At 37.2% G+C, this 25,629-nt stretch overlaps 1 protein-coding gene and 1 non-coding gene across 3 annotated transcripts in view; one reads left to right on the top strand and one right to left on the bottom strand.

Moving 5' to 3' along the window:
- Positions 1-24,677, top strand: part of PPIL4 (peptidylprolyl isomerase like 4) — a 42,139-nt gene extending 17,462 nt beyond the window's left edge. The window contains exons 8-13 of one of the 2 annotated variants that reach the window (XM_527529.7): positions 2,785-2,909; positions 4,357-4,423; positions 8,391-8,502; positions 12,118-12,214; positions 17,200-17,347; positions 23,821-24,677. In XM_527529.7, the coding sequence (XP_527529.3) occupies positions 2,785-2,909; positions 4,357-4,423; positions 8,391-8,502; positions 12,118-12,214; positions 17,200-17,347; positions 23,821-24,072 (801 nt within the window). In that variant the 3' untranslated portion in view covers positions 24,073-24,677. Of the gene's footprint in view, positions 1-2,784; positions 2,910-4,356; positions 4,424-8,327; positions 8,503-12,117; positions 12,215-17,199; positions 17,348-23,820 lie in introns of both variants that reach the window. The other variant, XM_016956451.4, reaches the window with a different exon arrangement.
- Positions 12,551-12,612, bottom strand: LOC112209635 (U7 small nuclear RNA). The gene has a single exon (XR_002944459.1). It is a non-coding gene; the product is annotated as a U7 small nuclear RNA (small nuclear RNA).
- Positions 24,678-25,629: the final 952 nt, after the last annotated feature.

Genomic DNA, 25,629 nt, shown 5'->3' with positions numbered 1-25,629 from the left:
GATCTCTTGACCTCGTGATCTGTGCGCCTCAGCCTCCCAAAGTGCTGGGATTACAGCATGAGTCACCATGCCCGGCCCTTTTTAAAAATTTTTTTAATTTTTTTTTATTTGAGACAGGTTCTCGCTCTGTTGCATGGACAGTGGCACAATAACGGCTCACTGCACCCCGACCTCCAGGGCTCAAGTAATCCTCCTACCTCAGCCTCACAAGTAGCTGGGACCACAGGCGTGTGCCACCATGCCCGGCTAATTTTATTTTTTGTAGAGACAGAGTCTCACTATGTTGCCCGGCCTGGGATTTCATTTCTTTTTTTTTTTTTTTTTTTTTTTTTTGAGAGAAAGTCTCACTCTTTCACTCAGGCTGGAGTGCAGTGGTGCTGTCATAGCTCACTATAACCTTGAACTGAGGTTGAGCAGTCTTCCTGCCTCAGCCTCTTGAGTAGCTGGGACTATAGGCACACGCCACCACACCTTGGTAATTTTTAAATTTTTTTGTAGAGATGGAGTCTTACCCATGTTGCTCAGGCTGATCCCAAACTCCCAGGTTCAAGTGATCTTCCTGTCTTGGCCTCCCAAAGTGTTGGGATTACAGGCGTGAGCCACCATGCATGGCTGATAGCTCATTTCTTTTAATTGCTAAGTAATGTTTCATTGTATGGATGTATCACAGCTTGTATATTTTTTACCTGTTGAAAGATACCTTGGTTGCTTCCAAGTTTTGGCAGTTGTGATTAAAGCTGCTGTAAACATTTGCATGCAGATTTTTGTGTAGGCATAAAGTTTCTGTGCATTTGGGTAAATACCTAGGAGTTCAGATGCTGGATTGAATGGTTTAGCTTTGTAAGAAACTGCCAAACTGTCTTCTAAAGTGGCTTTACATTTTACGTTCCTACCAGCAATGAATGAGGGTTTCTTTTGCCTCACATCCTTGCCAGCATTTGCTGATGGTATTTTTTGGATTTTAGTCACTCTAAAAGGTGATCCTGTGTCCTTTTGATTTTATTAACATATTCCATGTTCTGTTTTCTAAGAATATCTGTGTCTCTTACTTTATTGCATTTGTTTGTAATATAGTGATAATTCAGCTAGTGTTTTGTAAAATTAGTTTTGAACCTCATAGCTTTTATGAATGTTTTAAATTTCCTAATAGTATTTTAAAGTTAGCTTTGACCAAGTACTATAGCAAGTTCTTTTTTGACTCATTAACTTTTTTTCTCGTTTGTGCTTCCTTTCTGCCATTATAGGTGCTTTGGAGGATTTTTACTAATTTGCTCTACTCCTTCTGTGTTTTGACACTCTTTTTTCTTTTTTAGAGGCAGGGTCTTACTCTGTTTTCTAGGCTGGAGTGCAGTGGTGTGATCATAGCTCACTGCTGCCTCAAAAACTCTGGAACCCAAGCAGTCCATCCAACCTTCTGAATAGCTAGGACTACTCACACTGCCATGCCTGGCTAATTTTTAAATTTACTATAGAGACAAGGTCTTACTATGTTGCGTGGGCTGGTCTCAAACTCCTGGCTTCAAGAGATCCTCCTTCCTCAGCCTCCCAAAGTGTTGGGATTACAGGTGTGAGCTATCATGCCTGGCTGTGATACTTCTTATTGGACATAATGTTGTCTTTTGATAGACTTCAGAAACATTGAGGAGATCTTACTGGCTGTGTTGCTTCTTACTGTTTTTTATTTTCAATATTTTGGGGGGAAGGGCGTGTTTATCCAAGAGGAGACACTTTACAGGTGATCTTATCAGAAATAATCTCTGAAAGAGTGTTTGAATGTATGTATAAAGGGATGTTGTTGCCCCATCTAAATGTGATAGAGTTGCATACATATATGGTAAAACTCTGATGATATGCAAGGAAATGACTAAAAAAGGAAAACCAAAAAGCAGGGTATTTGTTGTCTCTGATGAGGAGGCACAGGGAGAATGGGATAGGTGACATTTTAGTTCTTAAGCTAGATGGTAGCATCATAGTGGTTTTTATTTTTATGCTTTATGACTTACATGTACTTTACATAAATTCTTATCCTTTAAAAAATATATCAAATACTTGAAAAAAGATGAAGTAGGGGTAAAATTGGTCTTTGAAGCCAGATAAATGTAGGTTCAAATCCCAGCTCTGTTGTTTACCACTGTGTGGTCTTGGGCAAGTTACTTGTTTAACCTTTTAAATTTCACTTTACTTGTCTTTATTTTATTTGTTTATTTATGAGATGGAGTCTTGCTCTGTCGCCCAGGCTGGGGTGAAGTGGCGTAGCTCACTGCAACCTCCGCCTCCTGGGTTCAAGTGATTCTACTGCCTCAGTGTCCCGAGTAGTTAGGACTACAAGTGCACACCACCATGCCCGTTTAATTTTTGTATTTTTAGTAGAAATGGGGTTTCACCATGTTGGCCAGGCTGATCTTGAACTCCTGACCTCAAGTATCTGCCCCCCTTGGCCTCCCAAAGTGCTGGGATTACAGGCATGAGCTACCATGCTCAGCCGCTTTACTTGTCTTTAAAATGGAGATTGCAGGATTGTTTCAAGAATTAGCGTGATAGATCTGAAGCTCCAAGCACTGTTCACACAAAGTATGAGTTATTTAAATATTAGCTATTAACACTGTTAAGAATAGGAACAGTGTAGTTCAAGTTTTGAAATCTTATTTGGATTTCTTTTCCAGAGCCTGCAGTTTGTAATATAAATTTAGATGTTTTAAGGAAATCAGCATTGTGGGATTGGATAGGATTTAGAATGGAAACTAAATAGGAATTGATTTATGTTTTTGTTTGTTTGTAATTTAGGTGGGAGACCTACCTGATGCAGATATTAAACCTCCAGAAAATGTACTGTTTGTGTGTAAATTGAACCCAGTGACCACAGATGAGGATCTGGAAATAATATTCTCTAGATTTGGGCCAATAAGAAGGTAATCCTTAGAATTAGTGAAAGAGATATTTAGAAAAACTAGGTATCGGTGGTTTTCTAATGACATATTTTGATGATTCTGTGAATTCTAGGCGAATTTTGTACTGGTGAATTTTTACAGGTGAGTCTTTGGACAGTAGGGAAGAAAAGTATATATGTGTGTGTATACATACATACATACGTGCACGCACACACACAGATAAATAATTGAATCTCCTACTCTCAACACATTTTCACCCTAAAACAGGAAATGAATGGAACAATTTAAATCTAGTTCTGTAATACTCTCAACAGCCTTCTTTAATATTTAAAATATTTATCTCATTCAACTCCTAGAATTACCAGCAATTTATGTCAAAATTAATTTAAAACTAAATTTTCTAAAATTTTTCTTTTGGTTAGTTTTCCCTGCATTAATGAAAAAGTCTATGAAGCTAGTATTTCTGTGAGGAAGGGGACTATTTTGTAATTGATTAAAAAGTATTATATTTAGGGTTTCCTTTTGTTTCAGGGATTTTATTTTATTTTATTTATTTTTGTTTATTTATTTTTTTGACATGGAGTCTCGCTCTGTTGCCCAGGCTGGAGTGCAGTGATGTGATCTCGGCTCACTGCAACCTCTGCCTCCCGGGTTCAAGTGATTCTTCTGCCTCAGCCTCCTGAGTAGCTGGGACTACAGGCATGCGCCAACACGCCCAGCTAATTTTTGTATTTTTAGTAGAGACGGGGTTTCACCATATTGGCCAAGCTGGTCTCGAGCTGCTGACCTTGTGATCCGTCCGTCTTGGCCTCCCAAAGGGCTGGGGTTATAGGTATGAGCCACTGCGCCCGGCTTTTAAAATGAGGTTTTTAAAATGAGGTTTTTAAAATGAGACTTATGACACTTGGGGCAAGGGACAAGCCAGGTGCTTTCAACTTCAGCTTATTGGCCTTTTCACTTGGTTATTATGGTATATTAGTTCTGTAATTAACATTGCGCTTACAGTGTTAAATTTGAGCTTGATTTATATTAAAATTCAAAAATTTCAAAGCTTGAACTTAAACATTTATATATGTATGAGTATGCATACATTATTCTACAGTAATGTTAGATATTCTATAATTCGACTATATTTGGACTAGAAAAGTGTTGTGATTTTAAAAGTCTTTAGCAGTAGTTTACTTTTGCCAAAGGAAAATTAAATATTTTTATTCTTACTTCAGTGCTTAAGGGAATTTAGGACTGTAGGCCTACATAAGGCACTTAGAGTAGAATTTAGATAATTTAGTTACTGCTCTGGTGAACTACTTTTAAAAAAGAATTGTTATTAAATGAATTTGGAAAAATAATCTATGAATTTAACTTTGCCTTGTAGTAACTGACTTATTTCTTCTTCAGTTTTGAAGAGTGAGAGTGAATGCTTTCTTCCTTTTTTTTTTTTAAGTCACTTTTAAATACTTTCTTTCAGTTGTGAAGTTATCCGAGACTGGAAGACAGGAGAGTCCCTCTGTTACGCTTTTATTGAATTTGAAAAGGTATGTCATAATACAGACATAAGTTTGGTATTTATTTGCTTTTATATGGTATTAAAATGTGAAAAATTATAGAACTTTTTCTAGTTTCTAGAATTGCCCTTTCTTTTGGCACTCCCCAAAATTAAGTTTATTGTATCTATATAGGGGATAAGTTCAACATCTGTTGATGTTAACATACGTACTTTTACTTTAGGTTCAGGTGCAATCTGCATGAAAGTATCTTTAGAACTTTTTTTTTTTTGAGACAGGGTCTCACTCTGTTGCCCAGGCTGGAGTGCAGTGGCGCAGTCTCGGCTCACTGCAGCCTCCGCCTCCTGGTTCAAGCGATTCTCTTGCCTCAGCCTCCCCAGTAGCTGGGATTACAGGTGCCCACCACCACGCCCTGCTAATTTTTTTGTATTTTTAGTAGAGACAGGGTTTCACCATATTGGCCAGGCTGGTCTTGAACTCCTGACCTCAAGCAATCCACCTGCCTCAGCCTCCCAAAGTGCTGGGATTATAGGCATAAGCCACAACACTCAGCCAATCTTAGAACTTTCTAAGTTCTAAGTAAAGCCCTTCAGAGACTCTTAATTTTTCCCTGTTACTTAAGTGGAGATAAAATTGAGTAATAGAAAGAGAACTGAACTGGGTGTTAAGATTTAGGTATTAATACATCTTTTGTTATTAGCCAGCTATTGTATGATACTTGGCAGTTTAGTTAACCGTTCTTTCTAGGTCTTACCTTCTTATAAATAAAACTTGGGTATTAGAATAGATGGCCCCTTCTAGAGCTGTAATAATGATAGCTTATGTTGCTTAAATATTTACTTTAAGCTAGGCATTATGTTACTTTTGCTGCATTTAATTCTCACAGTTCTGTAAGATAGGGACCATCCCCTTTTCCAAATAAGTTAACTGAGACACATAATGCTAATGTGACTTATTCAAAATCACACACCTAGTGAATGAATGTCATAGCTGGGATTTGAACTCAGATATGTCTGATTCTGTTCCCATTGAGTTTACACTATGCTATGGTATGCTCTTTTTTAATGCAACTTTGGACTCATATGTATCCAGTAGTAGCTCATTCTAAGTTCTAATTATTACAAAGCATTTATGGAATACCTTTTATGTTTTCAGACACAGCAATAAGGCCTAGGGATACAAGATGAATCATGGAGGGTTGAGGAAGATAGACCCGTAAAGTTATATGTAGGCACTGTGTCAGATGTACCAGAAATGATACTTACAAGGTACATTGGTGCCAGCAGAAAGACCTTTACCTTTGGTTTGCTGTGAAAACTTGTAGACCTGCACTAGCATTCTATCATTGACACTATAGAATCTATTATTTATTTTCTCACAAATAAAATTTCATTTGTAGCACATAGACTAATGACTGCCCATGTTTTGAGTTTTTTGCAGCTATGCCATTTTCTTTTTTTTCTTTTTATTTTTTTGAAACAGAGTTTTGCTTTGTCACCCAGGCTGGAGTGTAGTCGCATGATCTCAGCTCACTGCAACCTCCGCCTCCCAGTTTCAAGCGATTCTCATGCCTCAGCATCCCAAGTAACTGGGATTACAGGTGCTTGCCACCACACCTGGCTCATTTTTGTATTTTTAGTAGATACAGGGTTTTATGATGTTGGCCAGGCTGGTCTTGAACTCTTGACCTTAAGTGATCCACCTGCCTTGGCCTCCCAAAGTGCTGGAATTATAGGCTTGAGCCACTGCACCTGCTGTTTTACTTTTTTATTGATCTCTAAGGATTCTTTATATTTTCTGGATGCAAGCTCTTTTTTGATTATGTGTGATACAGATATCTTCTCTGTGGATTTCCTTTTACTTTTTTTTTTGTTTTTTAAGGGACAGGATCACTCTGTGTTGCCCAGGCTGGACTTGAGCTCATGGGCTCAAGTGATTCTCCAATTTTAGCTCCTGCATAACTGGGACCACAGGCATGCCTTTTTCCTTTCTTAATGGTGTCTTTTTATAAACAAATTTCTAATTTTAATGGTTCAGGTTGTCAGTATTTTTCTTCCTTTTTAGTGGCCTATTTAAAAAATATTTTCCTACTTCAAAGACATGAGGATATTCTCCTGTATTATTTTTAGAAGCTTTGTTGTGAAATTGTTTCCCATTCAATTCTGTAATTTGCTTTTGGTGTATTGTATTACATTGTTTCGTTTTTCATACATTGGATTGCCACGTGACAGCACCATTTATTTAAAAGGTTGTCCTGGCCAGGCATGGTGGCTCACGCCTGTAATCCCGGCACTTTGAGAGGCCGAGGTGGGTGGATCACGAGGTCAAGAGATCGAGACCATCCTGGCCAACATGGTGAAACCCCGTCTCTAGTAAAAATACAAAAATTAGCTGGGCATGGTGGTGCATGCCTGTAGTCCCAACTACTCGGGAGACTGAGGCAGGAGAATTGCTTGAACTCGGGAGGCAGAGGTTGCAGTGAGCCAGCATCGCACCACTGCACTCCAGCCTGGCGACAGAGCAAGACTCCGTCTCAAAAAAATAATACATAAATAAAAAGTTGTCCTTTTTCTCTGAGGTCTCTACTGATGAAAAAAATAATAAAAAAAGTTGTCCTGCCCCACAGCTCTGTAGTACCACTTTTGTTATAAATCGGTATCCATATATGTATAGAGTCTGTTTCTAGACGCTGTACCGTTGCACTGATCTATTTGTCTATTCATATACCACTGTTACATTGTGTTAATCACTATAGGTTTATAAATGTCTTGATAACTGTGAGTCTTCCAACTTTGTTGTTTTTGAAGATTGTCATAGCTGTTTTTGACTTTTGAATATTTATTTTTGAATCAGTTTCTCAATTTTGAAGAGATTTATTAACTATTATTTAGGTGTAAGTAAATTGAGTATTTGCAAATACTATCCTCCTGAAAAAGTGATCTTCAGAGCTTTCTCTTTGGGGATATAGCATGGTGATAGAATTATACCTGCCTGAAAATAATCAGTCAGATTCATGAAACGTACACTGATTGCCTACGTTTTAGATACCATGCCATATGATGTTCTAAATGATGTAGTTACAAAGACGAATCAAGCTTTGTCTATATCTTCATGGATTTTATAATTCATTTAATTATTGACACATGTAATAAATATGATTATAACTATTTTATCTGCTTCTCTTTGGATTATGTCTAGTAAGAATAAGTTTCCAGGAATGTAAAAGAAAATTGGTCAGTACTGAGTTGAAATATGTCACTGTCAGTGTCAGAAACAGGGATTTAGAATTGTGAAGTTACTGACAGGAAGGATTCTTGTGTAGCACAGACCTTGGTATTACAGTCTCACAGTTCATTATCTAAAACCCTTGAGAATAACTAGGCTTCCTAATTCAGAATTTTTCAGAATTCAGAAAGGTAATACTGTATATATGCATACACACATACACATTACATCTGTGATTATGTAATACCTTTCTGGGTCAGCATTCCATAATCTGTCACAAAAGTATTTCTGCAGTGAAACAAATGAATATTCATACTAAGTGGATAAAAAAAGGTCATAACCTACCATTAGTTTTGGTGTTACTGCCAAATTAATTTTAACAACAAACTTATGAACACAACTTTCACTTTCCAGGATGTTTTTGAATTTTGAGTAAAAAGGATTGTGAACTTGTATAATACAGTCAGTAAGTGTATATTTATCTGTTCACTGCAGTTGGACTGTCTCTCTCAAATCCTGGCTCTGACCCTTGCCAACAACTTCTATACTTCTTTAAACTTCTGTTTTCTCATTAAGAAAATGGATAGTACCTCATGGGGTTGTTACCAGAGGTATTTGAGGTAATAGATACAAAGCATTTAACAGCATCGGGTGTGTAATAAGTATTCAAACATTAATTTTTGTAACAACAAACTTTTTGTATTTTCAGTATTCTAGCTACAGAAATCTTTTCCATAAAGATTTATGCTTGAGTTTTTATAATTATTATCAGGAAGAAGATTGTGAGAAAGCATTCTTCAAAATGGACAATGTGCTTATAGATGACAGAAGAATACATGTGGATTTTAGCCAGTCGGTTGCAAAGGTTAAATGGAAAGGAAAAGGTATGATGGTTTATCTTTTGTTTTTGTTCTGCTTTTTTTTTTTTTTGAGATGGAGTCTCGCTCTGTTGCCCAGGCTGGAGTGCAGTGGCACGATCTTGGTTCCACTGCAACCTGTGTCTCCCAGGTTCAAGCCATTCTCATGCCTCAGCCTCCCAAGCAGCTGGGGTTACAAGCATGTGCCACCATGCCCAGCTAATTTTTGTATTTTTAGTAGAGATGGGGTTTCACCACGTTGGCCAGGCTGGTCTCGAACTCCTGACCTCAGGTAATCCACCGCCTTGGCCTCTCAAAGTGCTGGGATTACAGGCGTGAGCCACTGCGCCCGGCCTTGTTTTTGTTCTGCTTTTCATGCTTGTATGAGCCTTTTATTGAGTGCTGTTAATTAGGAGAAATATTAATTGATGTAACTCCTGCCATTTGTAATTTTACAAACCTGCTATCTAGAATCTGAGGTAGAGAGTGTGTGTGTGTATGTGTGTGTGTGCACACACATGCATGTGTGCACCTGTGCGTGTATTTTAAACTGATGAAAAATTATATTTTCTATGTTTGACTATATTATAAATTACTAATAATTACCCACTGCAGACATGATATGTTTCCAAAGTAATTATTTTGACTTTATGGTGTTTTGAGTCTTTTAGGTGCACAACTTAAATTTTTTTTAAGTTTGTTTTAGTTGTCATATGATGCAAAATAGAAAAGGTCCGTGGAAAGGTAGATAAAAGTCTCATTCATTCCTGCTCCTCATCTATCTAATTTCTCTTCCAGGGTAACCATTATTACCTATTGGTACTAACTTTCCCCTACATTTTTTGAATACATATGTGCGTATATATATATGATTTTCTCCTTTTAAAAAGGAAAATGTAAAACAAAGGATGCAGGCTATACATACTGTTTTTGTACCTTGCATTTTTTAATTAACAGTGTATCTAAGAGATCAGTTCATATCAGTATATAAAATGAACCAGCCCTGTTAATGGGTTTTCTAAATTTTTACTCTTCCATGTCCATAGCAGTATGTTCCACCTTTGTACATATTACATTTCCCACATACACATACATATATGTCAAATACATTGCTCGTAGCATGTCAGTCTTAAAAGTTGGGTCTCTCATATGTTGAAATAATACGAGTTTTTGGTTTTTGATGCAGTGTTTTTAACAGGTTTCACTTTGATAGTTACTCACATGTAATGCTAAATTTTACTGGGAATTTCAGGGTTACTTTCTTTTTCTATAACACTTATTTCCCATGCTTTTAATGAACTTTTTTTTGTCTGTTTTTAGTAAGAAAGAAAAACACTATTTAGTTGTGAATTGCTGAATTGTTTGGTGGATTCTGTTACCTTATGGGAGTTCAGAGAAGGAAGAAATTATTAATGTGACTAAAGTAGGCAAGGAATGCTGAGTGGAAGCTGTGATCTCTGTGATAAAGGAGAGGGTGACTTGGATTGGAGTTCCATGTACTATTAGTTTCTCCTGTGAAACCTTACCTCCTCCTAGAACACATGGCTAGTTTTTGACAGTGCTGTTTGAGTGATTTGTGAAAACTAAATTGAAGTACTAAGATTTTTTTTCCACATATGAAAATTACAACTTTGTGAATGAAAGATTCCAGTAAGTATATTCAGAAGTGTTGGTGAGCTGCTGGCCTGACGCAGTGTAGTTCTGGCCAGTAGTAATGCCAGGTGGCTCTTATGTAGAGCTCTGCTTCCAAAGAGCTAGTTTAATTGTATCATTTGGGAAGTGTATGAAATAAATATTATAATTCCTCATTATAGATATGGAATTTGAGGCATAATCTTGAGATGTGATTTACCTAGAGTCACATACACAGATGATTTAGACAGACCCTAAATTTGGTTTGTTTTTTACCCTCTCAATCCTGTCTTCTTCTCAACCCATCCACCCATTGAATAAATAATACTACTTTCTTGTGACTTTTAAATAAATTTCTTCATGTTTTTTCCTAAGATAAAATGTCACATAGGAGGGAGAAGCTTTGGTTTTGTATATGCCATCATAAACATACAGTTTATTATTCTCAGTTAATTTTGAGATAATTATATATGTTATTGATTCACATTTATAAACTTAATGTGTATAATGTGCCATTCACAGCACTAAGAACTTTCCTTTATAGTCTGATGATTCCAGCAACTCTGTGAAATGTTGGTATTATTTTCAGTTTATAAATGAAGATAATGTAAATAAAGATAATGAATTGCAGAGAAGTGGTGTCTTACCCAGGACCTCCCACTACAGTCAAGAACCTCTTACATTAATCTGGTGCCCTTTCTGTTATACGGTAACTGCTTCATCCATAGTGAGACTTTTAATGGCAAGCAGATGGCAAATAATTTTTCAATGATAAATGATGGCTGTTTGTTACCATTACCAGTTATTTTAACTCTTGCAGTAGACTGTTTCACATTTATGGGAAACATTGCTGGCCACTTTTGTTTCTGGAGTCTCTGGAATTGCCAAATAGATTGATCTTGTCTTTTTTGCTTACCCTATGGGTCCCCCTTTAAAACCCTGACAATCAAGGTATACATAGGATTCTCAGTCAAAACCTCTGTTTGTACCTCCAGTTTGTTTTACTTCTACATTTAATCTAGGACCCTTCTGTAGGAAGCCTTTCTACAAACAGCATTTCCTAGTGGTGTGGTTGAGGGATAGGAAAGGCAAGGCAGTCAACAGGTCTGGGACATGGATGCGAATTGAATTCTCATCTGGTAGGAGACTTGAAAATTGAATTCTCATCTGATAGGAGACTAGACTTGAGAGTAGAGAGGCTGCATTGAATGCTCTTCCTTTCTAGCCCTACCAAGCTAGTTAGGATGTAGCAGTAGGTCCTATTTTCCTGAGGGGATTTTTGGCACTTGGGAGGAATGAAGTTGCCCCTAAGTTAGAATTTCAAAGTAGAGACAGTTTGTCTTTGGTGCTGTTACCCACCCTCTCCTCTCACAGCTGTTTGGTGATCTTCTGCACATCCTGCCCTCTTCTATTTGCCTGATGCTCTGTTGCCATTTAGCAGAGTATCTCTTGTTAAATCTTTTTTTTTTGAAACGGAGTTTCGCACTGTCGCTCAGGCTGGAGTGCAGTGGCACGATCTCGGCTCACTGCAACCTCTGCCTCCCAGGTTCACGCGATCCTCCTGCCTCAGCCTCCCGAGTAGATGGGATTACAGGCACACACTGTCTCGTTAGATCTTTAAAAGGTCTCTTAAAGTCTCACTTCTCTCAAACTTAGGTCTTTCAGATCTTAAACTCAGGTCCCAAATCCTCAGTTTTCCACTGGACTTAATGTTCTCATGGGCTCAATGGCTCTACTTGAACACGGCATTTGTGTGTAATTTATTTGAAAGTTTGATGTTGTAATATTCACATATATCGTTAGGTGGCAGCATGTGGCTACCTAGCAAAAATGGATGTCTGATTTCAAATTAGTAATGGAGATGGAATTACTATGATTCTTTTGTTCCCTTTTTCTGTCTCTCGATATATGCCATTTATAAAATAGCTCTTATGCTTTTTATAAAATAATTACTGTTCTTGGTTAGGTGGTTTTTTTACTAAGCTCTTTTTTTCTTTTCTTAATAAATAGGTGGGAAATACACCAAGAGTGATTTCAAGGAGTATGAAAAAGAACAGGATAAACCTCCTAATTTGGTTCTGAAAGATAAAGTAAAGCCCAAACAGGAGTATCCTTACCAAGAATCAGTTAGTTAATATGTATTGACCATCTGCTATGTGTAGTGTACTGTGTGATGTGTTATGAAAAGTCACACAAGCTATAGAAGACAAAGTTCCTGAATCCAGATTGTTTGTGAGGAAGTAACTTAGTTTATCATTATCTCTTTTCAAGATCTTACATATACTTTGCTTTTTCACTATACTCTAGTGTATGGAGAAAGTTAAGGTTGAAAGAAATCTGTAGCCTAATTCTTTTATTAATACTTTCCTACTCTAGGTTAAGTACTTTCCTACTTATCATATTCTCAGAAGATCTTCAGGTAAGATTTGTATTTTCTTTTGGGGGGGGCTTTCCTGCAAAAACCGGAAAGCCTGCTAGACAAATTCTAAAAGAGCTGTAACACTAGCTTTGTATTTTCTATATGTAATTGTAGTGTTTTCTATTCCTCATAATCTGAAATTTATTATTGCTAAGCTGATTCCTTTGCGCTACCTGCTGTTATGTTTAACTTCGTTACCTAGATAACAAAATCCTATTGTTCTCTGTTACAATGTTAGGTTACTTCTTTCGGTATAGTATATTGTAATTTCAAGAACAAATATTTATTGGGCTTCTACTGAGTGCAAGAGTTCACTTTTGTAGGATTAAAAAGAAATCCATTGACTTGACCATTTACTTCAGGTTCTTCCAAGTTTTAGGTTGAGACATGTAAAAAGTAATGAAACATACTGTTTATATTATGACATTTAAATTGGTTCACTAATTTTTCCCATTATAAATATATCACTCTACACATTGCAAGAGTTATTTCTTTTGTGATTCTTTCTGGTAAATGGTGTCTTTGTTTCCTAGTTTCTATTGGTATTTCAGGGATTTTTTTTCTACATATGTAGACATTTCTTTTCCAAGTACTCATCAAGAAAGATGAATATCAGGTTGACCTGGTCTATATTCATGTTTTAAGATGTGTTGATTGTCTGCAATGTATAAAGCATTGTGAGGTGTTAGAACTGGATAAAGTCTGAAGAAAGCTGATAAAATCAGCATAAGGAGAGGCTTTCACATGCAGACAGACCAAGTAAGAAGCTGAGATTTGGTCAGAAAAGATCAACATTCAAGGGCATATGATTGAAAGCTCAAAATCATAAAAGTTATGAATGGAATACATTTGATATTTATTTACCAAATCTTTGAAATTAAATTTAGGCTTATTACTAATAACTATAGCTGGAAGAAGGGGAATTTTAAGTTTTCTTTAATTTTAATTAATTGAAACAACCACACATATACTTATATGGAATAGTGTAGCTTCTAGCCTTTTGAAGTTGATGCAAAAGAGAGAAATGCTGTTAGGGGATAGTCTGATGTGCAGATAAATTGTCTTAAGTCAGTTAAGAAGGCATGGTGGCATCTACTTTATGGGCCTTAAGAGAAAGAGAAATTAGTGAAAGTATAGATTATTAATAAGAAGAATCAAAAATAGAAGTAGGAGAAGGAAATAACTTGGCCCAACTAGACCTCAGGGAAGAAATTGGAGAAAAGATGGCAGTGAGCTCACAAATTTGTGTTTTATTCAAAGGGAGAGGGATTTGATGTCTTCTGAAAGTGTTGATTTTACTGATAAGTACAAGATAGTGGGTAAGTGAGGAAGCAGGAGATATAACAAGTGTCTTGAGGGTATGACAAGTAATCAACAGATACTTAGTAAGCATCTGTCACATACTCAGTTTAGCAATGAAAGATATTCAGTTCCTGCCCACATAGAGCTTACATTTTGCTGTTGGAGTGGGGGAAAAAAACCAGACATTAAATAATTACCATTCTAAATATGTCTAAATTATTGCAAATAAATATTGCAAAGAGATATGGGACTCATAATAGGGGGCGAGAGGTTAGAGAATACCCTCAACACTGAAAAAAGTGGCATTAAAGCTGTGACACTAATATGGGAGATAGGAGGGCTGAGGTGGAGTGCTGTCTTCTTTCGTATGATCCATCATTTAAGAAATAGGCTGGGTGCAGTGGCTCATGCCTGTAATCCCAGCAGTGTGGGAGGCCGAGGTGGGAGGATTGCTTGAGCCCAGAAGTTTGAGAGCAGCCAGGGCAATATAGCGAGACCCGGTCTCCATTTTTTTTTCTTAAAAAAAAAAAAAAAAAATGGCTGGGTGCAGTGGCTCATGCCTATAATCCCAGCACTCTGGGAGGCCGAGGCGGGCAGATCACCCGAGGTCGAGAGTTCAAGACCAGCCTGGCCAACATGCAGAAGCTCCGTCTCTACTAAAAATACAAAAAATTAGCCAGGCATGGTGGCGGATGCCTGTAATCCCAGCTACTCGGGAGGCTGAGGCAGGAGAATTGCTTGAACCCAGGAGGCAGAGGTTGTGGTGAGCCAAGATCGCGCCATTGTACTCCAGCCTGGGCAACAAGAGTGAAACTCCGTCTCAAAAAAAAAAAATTAAAAAAAAAATACAGTTTTTGTCTTAACCCAATACAGTCACAGTAAAAACATTCACACACACACACACACACACACTTGAACCAAAAGATTAATAAAATAAAATTTTTTTAGGCATATACTGTATTTCTGTTTTTTTTTTTTAAATGCTGTTGTGGCCCACTAAATAGATTTTATACCCCATTGATGGATTATAGTCATCAGTTTGAAAAACATTGCTCTGAGCCAGGCGCAGTGGCTCATGCCTGTAATCCCAGCACTTTGGGAGACTGAGGCAGGTGGATCATTTGAGGTCCGGAGTTTGAGACCAGCCTGGCCAACATGGCGAAACCCTATCTCGACTAAAAATACAAAAATTAGCTGGGTGTGGTGGTGTGCACTTGTAATCACAGCTACTTGGGAGGCTGAGGCAGGAGAATTGCTTGAACCCTGGATAGGGAGGTTGCAGGGAGCCAAGATCGGGCCACTGCACTCCAGCCTGGGCAACAGAGCAAGACTGAGTGCTCTGAAGAATTTGGACAGAGGGAGCAGCATGTGCAGAGCACACATTAGGATGAAATCATAGGTGGGAGCTATGGAATGTGTATCTGGAAAAGGCAAGATCCAGAAGATGCCCCGGAAACAGAGTAGCATAGTAAAAAGAGGGAAGTTGGAGATAATGGAGTCATAACCGAATGGTACGAGCTGACTAACCCTCTTTAGCCATCTCATGGGAAGCTAGGAGGAACAATGTCTTTCATTTGATCTTAAGTAGAAGTGAGACATTCCTGCGGAAAGTGTTGAGTTGTGGCTTTGTGAAGCAGACACGAGCCTCTAGTCCTGAGGGAAGTGTGTCTGCGTTTACTGTGGTCCCACATGTAATTAGCATAGCTCTGCCTGTTGGGCTTCCTCATAACCTTTCTTTGGAAAACTACCATTCCAGCCCATGTCAGTCTTCCTCAAAATCCACCTTTGAGGTTGAGATTATTTTCAGCAGAAATCGTAACTCTTTTATATTTTCTCTTATTCTATTATAGTATATTTAAGAAAATACTTATCTCTGAATTAAAACATTAAAACATTTTTAACACATTTAGATGAAATTTAAAAAGATTCACTCATAGCTTCATCACCTAGACACATGATACTTTTTATTTCTCCTTGTTTCTTTCAAGCCTTTCTCTTATGTAAAGTTATAATCGTTGTATGGTATATGTTGTTTTTGCTTTAAGCTTTTTTCATGTTAATTTTCATAAACACCTTTCTAGGGTTTTTTCTGTAGCATTTATCATTGTTGATAACTTCGTTTATAATATTGTATCTTGTTGAAGTACTGTAATGCATTTAAGTATGTCTTTATTACTAGATATTTTGTTGTTCCTACTTTGCTACTAAAAGTAATACTATTATGCATATTTTATATATATATATATATATATATATATATATTTTTTTTTTTTTTTTTTTTTGAGACTGAGTCCCGCTCTGTCACCCAGGCTGGAGTGCAGTAGTGCAACCTCGGCTCACAAAAGTCTCTACCTCCTGGGTTCAAATGATTTTCCTGCCTCAGCCTCCCGAGTAGCTGGGGTTATAGGTTGCGCCACCATGCCCGGCTAATTTTTGTATTTTTAGTAGAGATGGGGTTTCACCATATTGGCCAGGCTGGTCTCGAACTCCTGGCCTCGAGTGAGTCGCCCGCCTTGGCTTCCCAAAGTGCTGGGATTACAGGTGTGAGCCACCACGCCTGGCTTTTATGTATATTTTTGTTCATTTAACTGTATTCATAAATTCTTATTAGAATTTAAACATGATGGGCAGGTGTGGTGGCTCACACCTGTAATCCCAGCACTTTGGGAGGCCGAGGCGGGTGGATCACGAGGTCAGGTGTTTGAGACCAGCCTGGCCAACATGGGGAAGCCCCGTTTCTACTAAAGACACAAAAAATTAGTCAGGCGTGGTGGCATGTGCCTGTAGTCCCAGCTACTCGGGAGGCTGAGGCAGGAGAATTGCTTGAACCTGAGAGGCGGAGGTTGCAGTGAGCTGAGATCGCGCCACTGCACTCCAGCTCGGGCAACAGGGCAAGACTCCGTCTCAAAAAAAATAATAAGAAGAAGAATTTAAACATGATAACTCGATATGCATTGCTGAATTTCCTCTTGTGGGATTGAACTAAAAGAAGAAACATACAAATGTACCTGTTATCTTATATAGCTTTTCTGGGCATTGGAATTTATAATAATTTTTTCTAGTTAAAGATGTCCCTCATTTTCTAAATTTAAATTTTTTAAATTATTGACAAATACGTTTATTTTTTCCTCCTAATTTTTTTGCCTACTAGTCTTTATTTTAAGATTGTTTAGGATTAGGATTCTTTCCATTTCTCCTGACTATATAATGAAAGAAAATGTTAGTTTTGTTTTAGAAATGTACTATATTCTTTTGAGATGCTTTTTGCTTTAGTTACTTTTAGCCTTATGACCTCCTTTGTTTACCAGATCTTAAGTTTTGATGTCTTACCAGTATTATTTATCACATTTATCCTTAACTAACTACTGCAGTACAAAATACGATCTTATATTAGATGAGCAGGCCGAAGACTCAAAATCAAGTCACTCACACACAAGTAAAAAACACAAGAAGAAAACCCGTCACTGCTCTGAAGAGAAAGAAGATGAGGACTACATGCCAATCAAAAATACTAATCAGGTACCTCTAATGTCCAGACTTAGATGTGGAGAAACAAATATTTTATCCCTCTGTAAATGATGTCTTATTGATATAATTTAGGAGGTAAGGGATAGTTCTAAGCAGAGATGGGTTTGTTCCTAAGAAGCAGAATGGTTGCACTGGGGTATTGGATTTTAATTTTCAAAAATATTTATCACAAATGATAAAAGATCATTTTTGACATAACTTAATGTATCAAATACTTCCACACTGTGAAGCAAGAGTGATTTCCGTACCTGTGGATACTCCTTTATTCCCATCAGAAACAAGTGTGGTTGTGCTGAAAAAGATTTTGTCATTTATCTGCTTAATTTATCAGCAAGTGTTATGTATAGCACTTAAGGGCTCTTGAGATTTTACATCCTATAAAACATTTATATCCTGCCGTATTGTATATAAGAAAAACAGCACTGGTAATTAACTTTAGCATGCTAAAAGCTCTCCTGAACAGCACATTTAAAAAAAATAATAAAAATTCCCCAAAGAAAATTTATTGTGAAGAAAAGTGATTACTTCCAACCTGTGCTTTGGTTCTTAGTTAAATAAAAAACAATTTACAGGCTGGGTACGGTGGCTCACGCCTGTAATCCTAGCACTTTGGGAGGCCGAGGCAGGTAGATCACTTGAGCTTAAGAGTTGGAGACCAGCCTGGGCAACATGGTGAAACCCCCATCTCGACAAAAAATACACACACACACACACACACACACACACACACACACACACCCCTTGACAAAAAGTACACACACACACACACAATTGGCCAGGCGTGGTGGTGTGCACCTATGGTCTCAGCTACTTGGGAGCTTGGGAGGATCGCTTGAGCCCAGGAGGTAGAGGCTGCAGTGAGCCCAGATCATGCCACTGCCCTCCAGCCTGGACGACAGAGCCAGACCACGTCTCCAAAAAAAAATTTTTTTTTTTTTTTTACATCAGAGCTCCTTACTTTTGTTTTACCACATAGAAACATTTATGCTGGGCCCTGGTGGATGAGAAGGATTTCAGTGGGCTGAGGTGAGAAGGGAGGGAATTTAAGATGGTGAGAATGTTAACCAAAGATGCAGAAATAGAGAAATGTAGTATGATAGGCAGAGTCAAGGATTTGCTGTCAGGAGAGCTAGGTTTACATACTGCTGGCCATCAAAGTGACCTTGACAAGTTGTTTAACTTTCTGAGCCACAGTTTCATCCTCTGTGAAAAGTGAGAAATACTTCACAGGCATTTTGTTAAGATTCAGTGAAAAAAATGCGTGTGCAAACATTTTCTACACTGGTTATTGTTACTACTTTTTTTTTTTTTTAACTGTTAAAGCAAATTACTAGTTTTAGAGTTACTTGGAATAGTTTCTCTCTGTGGTTATGACATTAACTAGATTCATATTTCAGTTAAAGTTTTTCTTTTCTTTCTTTTTTTTGAGACGGAGTTTTGCTCTTGTTGCCCAGGCTGGAGTGCAATGGTGCAATCTCGGCTCACTGCAACCTCCGCCTCCTGGGTTCAAGCGATTCTCCTGCCTCAGCCTCCCGAGTAGGTGGGATTACAGGCACCTGCCATCATGCCTGGCTGATTTTTGTATTTTTACTAGAGATGGAGTTTCACCAAGTTGGCCAGGCTGGTCTCGAACTCCTGACCTCGTGATCTGCCCGCCTCAGCCTCCCAAAGTGCTGGGATTATAGGCGTGAGCCACCGCGCCCGGCCCTGTTTCATTTTTATTTATTTATTTTTAATGTTTTAAGGGTTGCTTTAACAATTTTTTGTTTTGTAGTTTTAAAAACTGTTTCCAAAGTGAAATCTACAAAATGGTACATTTAGAGAACCTAGCTTCCATTCTTGTTCCCTCCCCTTTTCCTTCTTCCCTCTGTGGGTAACTATTTTATGTGTGTTATGGGTTATTGATTTAAAAAAATTTAGCAAGTAAATATTTGATATATGTAGTTAGCTCTTTGCTATAATCCAGCAGAGATAGAATTTCTTCTTTCTATAGCCCTTTAGCTGTTTAAAGATTGCCATCATTCATGCCTCATCCCGTTTTTAGGCCATACTTTTGTTGGTTCCTGCAAATATTTCTCACATGAATCAGTGGTGGTAATAAAAGTAGTAGTAGGCCAGGTGCAGTGGCTCATGCTTGTAATCCCAGCATGTTGGGAAGCTGAGGCAGGAGAATCGCTTGATCCGAGAGTTCAAGACCAGCCTGGGCAACATAGGAGGCCCTGTCTCTATAAAAATTTTAAATAAAAGAAAAAAGTAGTAGTAGTTAATATTTTTTGGTCCTTACAATGTAAGGTGGGTTCTTTTATCCCCCTTTCACACAACAAAGTGAGAACAAAAATTGTTACTTGCCCATAGTTTTACACAGCTAGTAAGTAGTGAAACCACAGTTTAGTTTCATAGTTGAAACTAACTACTCTTAACTTGAAACATACTCCTAACTACTTTTGCTCGTCTTCTTACCTGGGGTATATTCTCATCAGTTTTCTTTCCTAAACTCTAATGTGATTTTAATAAAATTTGTCCCATAGTATAATATTCCAATGTGATCTAATAGGAACACATCTCCTCCTTCTTAAATGTCTGTACTCTATTACTTTAGTCTGAGGTCGCATCAGTCTTCTTTACTGGTGGCTGTATCACATTCCTATGAATGTTTAGCATGTTTTCCACTAAAAACTCTGAATTCTTTCCCCCTCCATGTGCTGCTTTTAGCTCCAGCTTTTCATCCTGCACTCGTACATGGAACCGTCCATGAATTTAAGCCTGAGATAAATAAACATTGGTGTGTTTGAGATAATCAGAGGTCTAAAAAATTTCAGACTGGTTGTGTTTTTTTTGTGTGAGTCTTTCTGATTCTGCTGTTTGATTACTTGAAACCTTACAGTAGCAAATATCCTTCTCATTTTGCATTGAGTAAAAGCATCAAGATTTTGGGGGAATGCTATTAGTATTTTAAAAAAGATTTTAAGGCAATTTTAAGTTTAAATTTTAAGGCAATATTAACTATAAAATTATTAAATTCTGAATAATGATCTCCTAACTTCTCCCCTTAAAGTATATTAAATTTTAAAAAGTTTTGTACTTTGATTTAATGATATAGCTACATTAATTTTCTCTTCTTTCTAATAAAACTCAGCATCAGTATTTAAGATTTTAATGGCCCCCCGATTTTTTATTTTGTTTTTTATTTTTTAAAATTCATTAAAGAGAATTTTCAGTACTAGACAAATTTCAGCTATAGTTCATATTTTCCTGTTTGTCGGTGTTTTGCTTAGTGAGTCTAGTTTCCCAAGAGTATTTTAACTTATTTCTTCAAATTCTTTGTTTTTTATTGAGTAACTAGCCTTACTAATCAATTCGAAAACGTTTGTTTAATTTTCCACCTCATGTCTTAATTCCAGAGATGGTTTTTGTGTTGTTGAGGTTTGGGTTTTACTGGGGTTACAGGAAATGAGTATTCAGCTGGGGGTTGCCTTGCTGAGAAGTATTCATGCTGGTTGTCAGTTTTCCACTGGGGTTTTCATAGTGTTTGTATTGTTGACTGTACTTTTGCTGTCATTTTAGTGATTTAATGTTATCTTGGTGACTAAGATTTAACCAGATCTTTGATTTAGTCCCAGAGACCTGAGCAAGGATAGCTTTTAATTAGATTAGACTTTTTTTGATTGCTTATTTCAAGTCATTTGCTAGGTTAATTGCTTTAAATTGGCCATTTTGTGTTCTTCGTTTTTTCTTTTCTTTTTTTGCCACATGGTAGTTTAATCATCTTGTCTTATGTTTTAAATGTATAAATAATATAACTTTTAAAAATTCATACTGGAAAGGACCTAGAGCTTATCTAATTCATTTATCTCACTTTAGATATGAAGATACTGATCCCACAGGCCCTTAGGCCTTTATAGTGGGAGAGCTAGAATTTTAACATTTATTTGGTTCAGTCAGGTGTTGGATATTTTCCCCATTATTCTGTACCACTCCCCCCTTTTTAATTTTGGATGTCAAGTTAAATTATCTCCAACCTGGGCAGATCTCTTGAGTCTCAGTTTCCCTATTTCTAGAATGAGGATATTGCACTCCTAAAGCTCTTAGCACTGTGTTAGCATGTACTTGGAGGATCTCCTCTTACATGGCTTCATTCAGCCACTTTAACTTTTCCCCTTCATACATACAGGGCTCATTTTTCCTTGCTTTTCAGTTTTCACTTACACTACTTTCATTAGCCTTCTTGCAGCCCATTCAGACCCAAGCTCACTTACCCTTTGAGGCTCATCTGAAATCCTAACTTCTCCATGAAACCTTCTCTAATTATTCTAACCTTAAGAGTACTTGTTCGACACATCTCCTAAATGTCAAAGACTATTTGAACCCAGATCTACCTGACTTCAAAGCTTGTGTAGCTTTGAAAACTACTCCCAAGTAGGAGTGATTTTAAAGTTTCAGTCCAATTCAAATATTCAGCTTCCTCAAATTTTTAAAAGAATGAAGTGCTACATAATCTTTTATCTCTTCTATTTTAAATACTCAAAGCACTTAAGTGCCCATTTGTATAATAACATACTGAGGATTTTATAAATTTATACATCAGCCAGCAGTCTCAGCATTTTAAAAGTTTGTCTCAACCAATACAGAAATAAGTACAAGATGTACAGATATAATAGTATATGAATATTTCTATTTTGTATATGTTATAGGAAGCACAAAAATTCTTTTATCTCAGAATGTCATATTTTACTAGAAAATTGATGGCAAAAGGCTAAACCAAAATGCCTACTCATTTTTTCTACCTCAGGGACTCTTATAATATGACAAGAACTATTGGGATTGTGTGGAAAATCACAAATCAGTTTATAATACTGTATTCCACACTGTGATTATTACTATAACAATCCTGTTACATCTGTTTTCACACACTGTCAAACTCAAGGTGTACAGTATCTAGACAGTATATGGAATAACTAATAATTTGCTTAAAACCCAGTCCTTAACCATGGGTATTCATCACTCTGAATTTTAAGCCTTGACATTTATGTGTGCTACAGTGGTATCTGGTGATAGAGTTGAGACCCTTGGGAGTTTAGTCCTTAGAATTTTCCTTTCCTTTGGGCAGTCTGAAGAAAGTTAAATTTTACAAAGTATCTCTTGAAAGAGCATTGGCTGTGGTCTAAGAGTAGAATTAAATGTAGCAATTTTATTATCTTTGGGGCAAAGGATTCTACCAGTGTTTAAAAACTCATTTTAAAGAAATACAATAATTTTGACATAAGCCTAATCAGCTGAGTGAGGTGGCTCATGCCTGTAATCCCAGTACTTTGGGAGGCCGAGGTGGGAGGGGATCACTTGAACCCAGGAGTTTGAGACCACCCTGGGCAACATGGCGAAACCCCGTCTCTACAAAAAAATACAAAAATTAGCCAGGTGTGATGGCACATGCCTGTGGTCTCAGCTACTTGGGAGACTGAGGTGGGAAGGATCGGTTGAGCCTGGGAGGTTGAAGCTACAGTGAGCCATGATCGTGCCACTGCATTCCTGCCTGGGAGACAGCAAGACCTTGTCTCAAAAAAAATTCTCATGTCTAGCTTCTGTGTTTCTAAACATGGAAGATGTACTTGAACATCTAGAGAGGAACTGTTATAAAATAAAACACTTTAAAAATTAATTGCTCAGACCCAAGTATACATTATCCATTTTCTTTTTTCGAGATGGAGTTTCGCTCTTGTTGCCCAGGCTGGAGTGCAGTGGGGCAATCTTGGCTCACCGCAACCTCTGCCTCCCAGGTTCAAGCAATTCTCCTGCCTCAGCCTCCCGAGTAGCTGGGATTACAGGCATGCGTCCCCACACCTGGCTAATTTTGTATTTTTAGTAGAGTTTCTCCATGTTGGTCAGGCTGGTCTTGAACTCCTGACCTCAGGTGATCCATCCACCTCAACCTCCCAAAGTGCTGGGATTACAGACGTGAGCCACCGCACCCAGCCTCCATTTTCTTATTTAAGACTTACTGACTTGTCTAAGATCTCTTCCTGCTAAGTTATTTCAATGATATCTTCTTATAGGATTCTTATGGGAATTTTAGTAGTTTCATTGCAGATCAATAATGGGACCACGTTTTGGGGGAGTGAAGGGTGGGGAGCTGGGAATAAGACTATACATAATCAGAATTTTTGATATTGCAGATTGCTCTAAAGACATGTTCTGATTTCAGTTGAGCTATTTCAGTTCCATATTTTTGAAGCTGATCCTTCGTTTCAGCCAAAATAGTAGATACAAATCAATGACGTTGTTAAACCTTTTTCTGAATTATTTTATTGCTTTGTAATTTACAAGATTCTTGACATTAGTGGTAGTGTTCACATTTAAGCTGTTATAACAGCCTTCTAATGGTAGACTTTTCTAAGTTTTATTAATTGAAAATGCCCACAAAATGATTATTTTACTGATTCACTTGTAATTCCCCCTTCCTTTGACAGGATATCTATAGAGAAATGGGGTTTGGTCACTATGAAGAAGAAGAAAGCTGTTGGGAGAAACAAAAGAGTGAAAAGAGAGACCGAACTCAGAACCGAAGTCGTAGCCGATCTCGAGAGAGGGATGGCCATTATAGTAATAGTCATAAATCAAAATACCAAACAGATCTTTATGAAAGAGAAAGGAGTAAAAAGAGAGACCGAAGCAGAAGTCCAAAGAAGTCCAAAGATAAAGAAAAATCTAAGTATAGATGAAAGATGAAGAGGCAGAATTGAGAGGCTAACATATTTACTCTTGTCTAACTTAAGAGTGCCAGGAAAGCAGATGCTTAGATTTTGTGTCAAAGCTTGTTATTTTTTTCATACTAGGATTATGGTCTTTAGATTAATACTGATTATATAGAGCACGGAAAGATAAAGAATTGAACATTTTCTTTGTATACTTTTTTACACTAATTTTATTGTTATACATAAATGGTAGTCTTCATTTTTGAAGTCTTACATTTTCACTCTTTTTTTAATGAAGTATTTCATACTACAAAAATACATAAACGTATATATAAAGGGATAATAGATGTGAATATCTGTGTACTCATCAGCCAGCCTAAGATACAGATGTTGTCGACATTTTAGAAGTTCCCTAAGGCCCTCTCCCTCTCAAATAATTATTTGGAATTTTGTGTTTGTCATTTGCCTATTATAGTTTTACAACATACGTATGTATCTGTAAGTGAAATGTTAATTTTGTATGTTTCTGAATTTTATATAAATGGCAAAATGTTTACTTCTGTGACTTTCTTTCATTTTTATTGCTATATAGTATTATATAAATATACTACAACTTATTCATTCTTGATGGACATTTGAGTTTTGTTTATTTGTTTTTGCTGTTGAAACAATGCTGCTGTGAACATTGTATCTAGGAGTTATATTGCTTGATATATTGATAAAATAATGCCAAATTTGTGTTCTGAAGTGGCTGTACTAGTTTATACCTCTGTTGGCACTGTGAGTTACCTTTGTTTCATAGCATCTCCAACACTTAAGTTCAGACTTAAAAATTTGCCAACCTAGTGGATGTTAAGTGGTATCTACCTGTGATTTCCAGCAAGATTACTGTTATCTCTGTTCTTCCATGTGTAAGATGTCATTTTTTTCCTGGCTGCTTTTAAGGTTTTCTATCACTGGTTGTAAGAAGTTTGATTATGATGTGCTTGCTGTAGTTTTTTTTTTACGTTTCTGCTGCTGCAGCTATTTTACTTGTGGGTTTATGGTTTTCATAGAATTTGGAAATTGGGGGGCATTTTTTCTTCTATTATGGTTTTCTCTCTGCTCCTCTCATGCTTCTCCTGGGGCTCTGATGGCTTGGATGTACGTTAGGCCCCTCAGAATTTTCTCCCAGTGTGCTGATTCTGTGCAGCTTTTTAAAAAGCGTTTTTCTCTCTGTGTTTCATGTTGGGTACTTTCCAGTGCTGTGTCCTCATTGTTTATTAATCTTTCTGTCTAAAGTATCTAATTTCCTTTTAATCGTATCCAGGTATTTTTCACCTCCGACATATTTTTAGTCTTTAGAATTTCTATCTGGGTCTTTATCTCCCATGTGCCTCCTTCACATGCTCATGCCTTCCTCTATTTTTTTTTTTTTTTAACATCTGGAGTGTATTGATAATAGCTGTTTCAGTGTGCTTGCCCATTCTGTCATCTGCATCATTTCTAGTCTGTTTCTATTGATTGATTCCCACCCTACCCCAACCCCCACCCTGCCCATATTGGATTGTAACTTCCTTCATTACATTGCCTGGTAATTTCTGT

Source organism: Pan troglodytes, chromosome 5 (genome assembly GCF_028858775.2).
Source record: "Pan troglodytes isolate AG18354 chromosome 5, NHGRI_mPanTro3-v2.0_pri, whole genome shotgun sequence".
NCBI lineage: Eukaryota > Metazoa > Chordata > Mammalia > Primates > Hominidae > Pan > Pan troglodytes.
The sequence above is the reverse complement of the archived record's forward strand: the minus strand, read 5'-3'. Positions and strand labels throughout refer to the sequence as shown.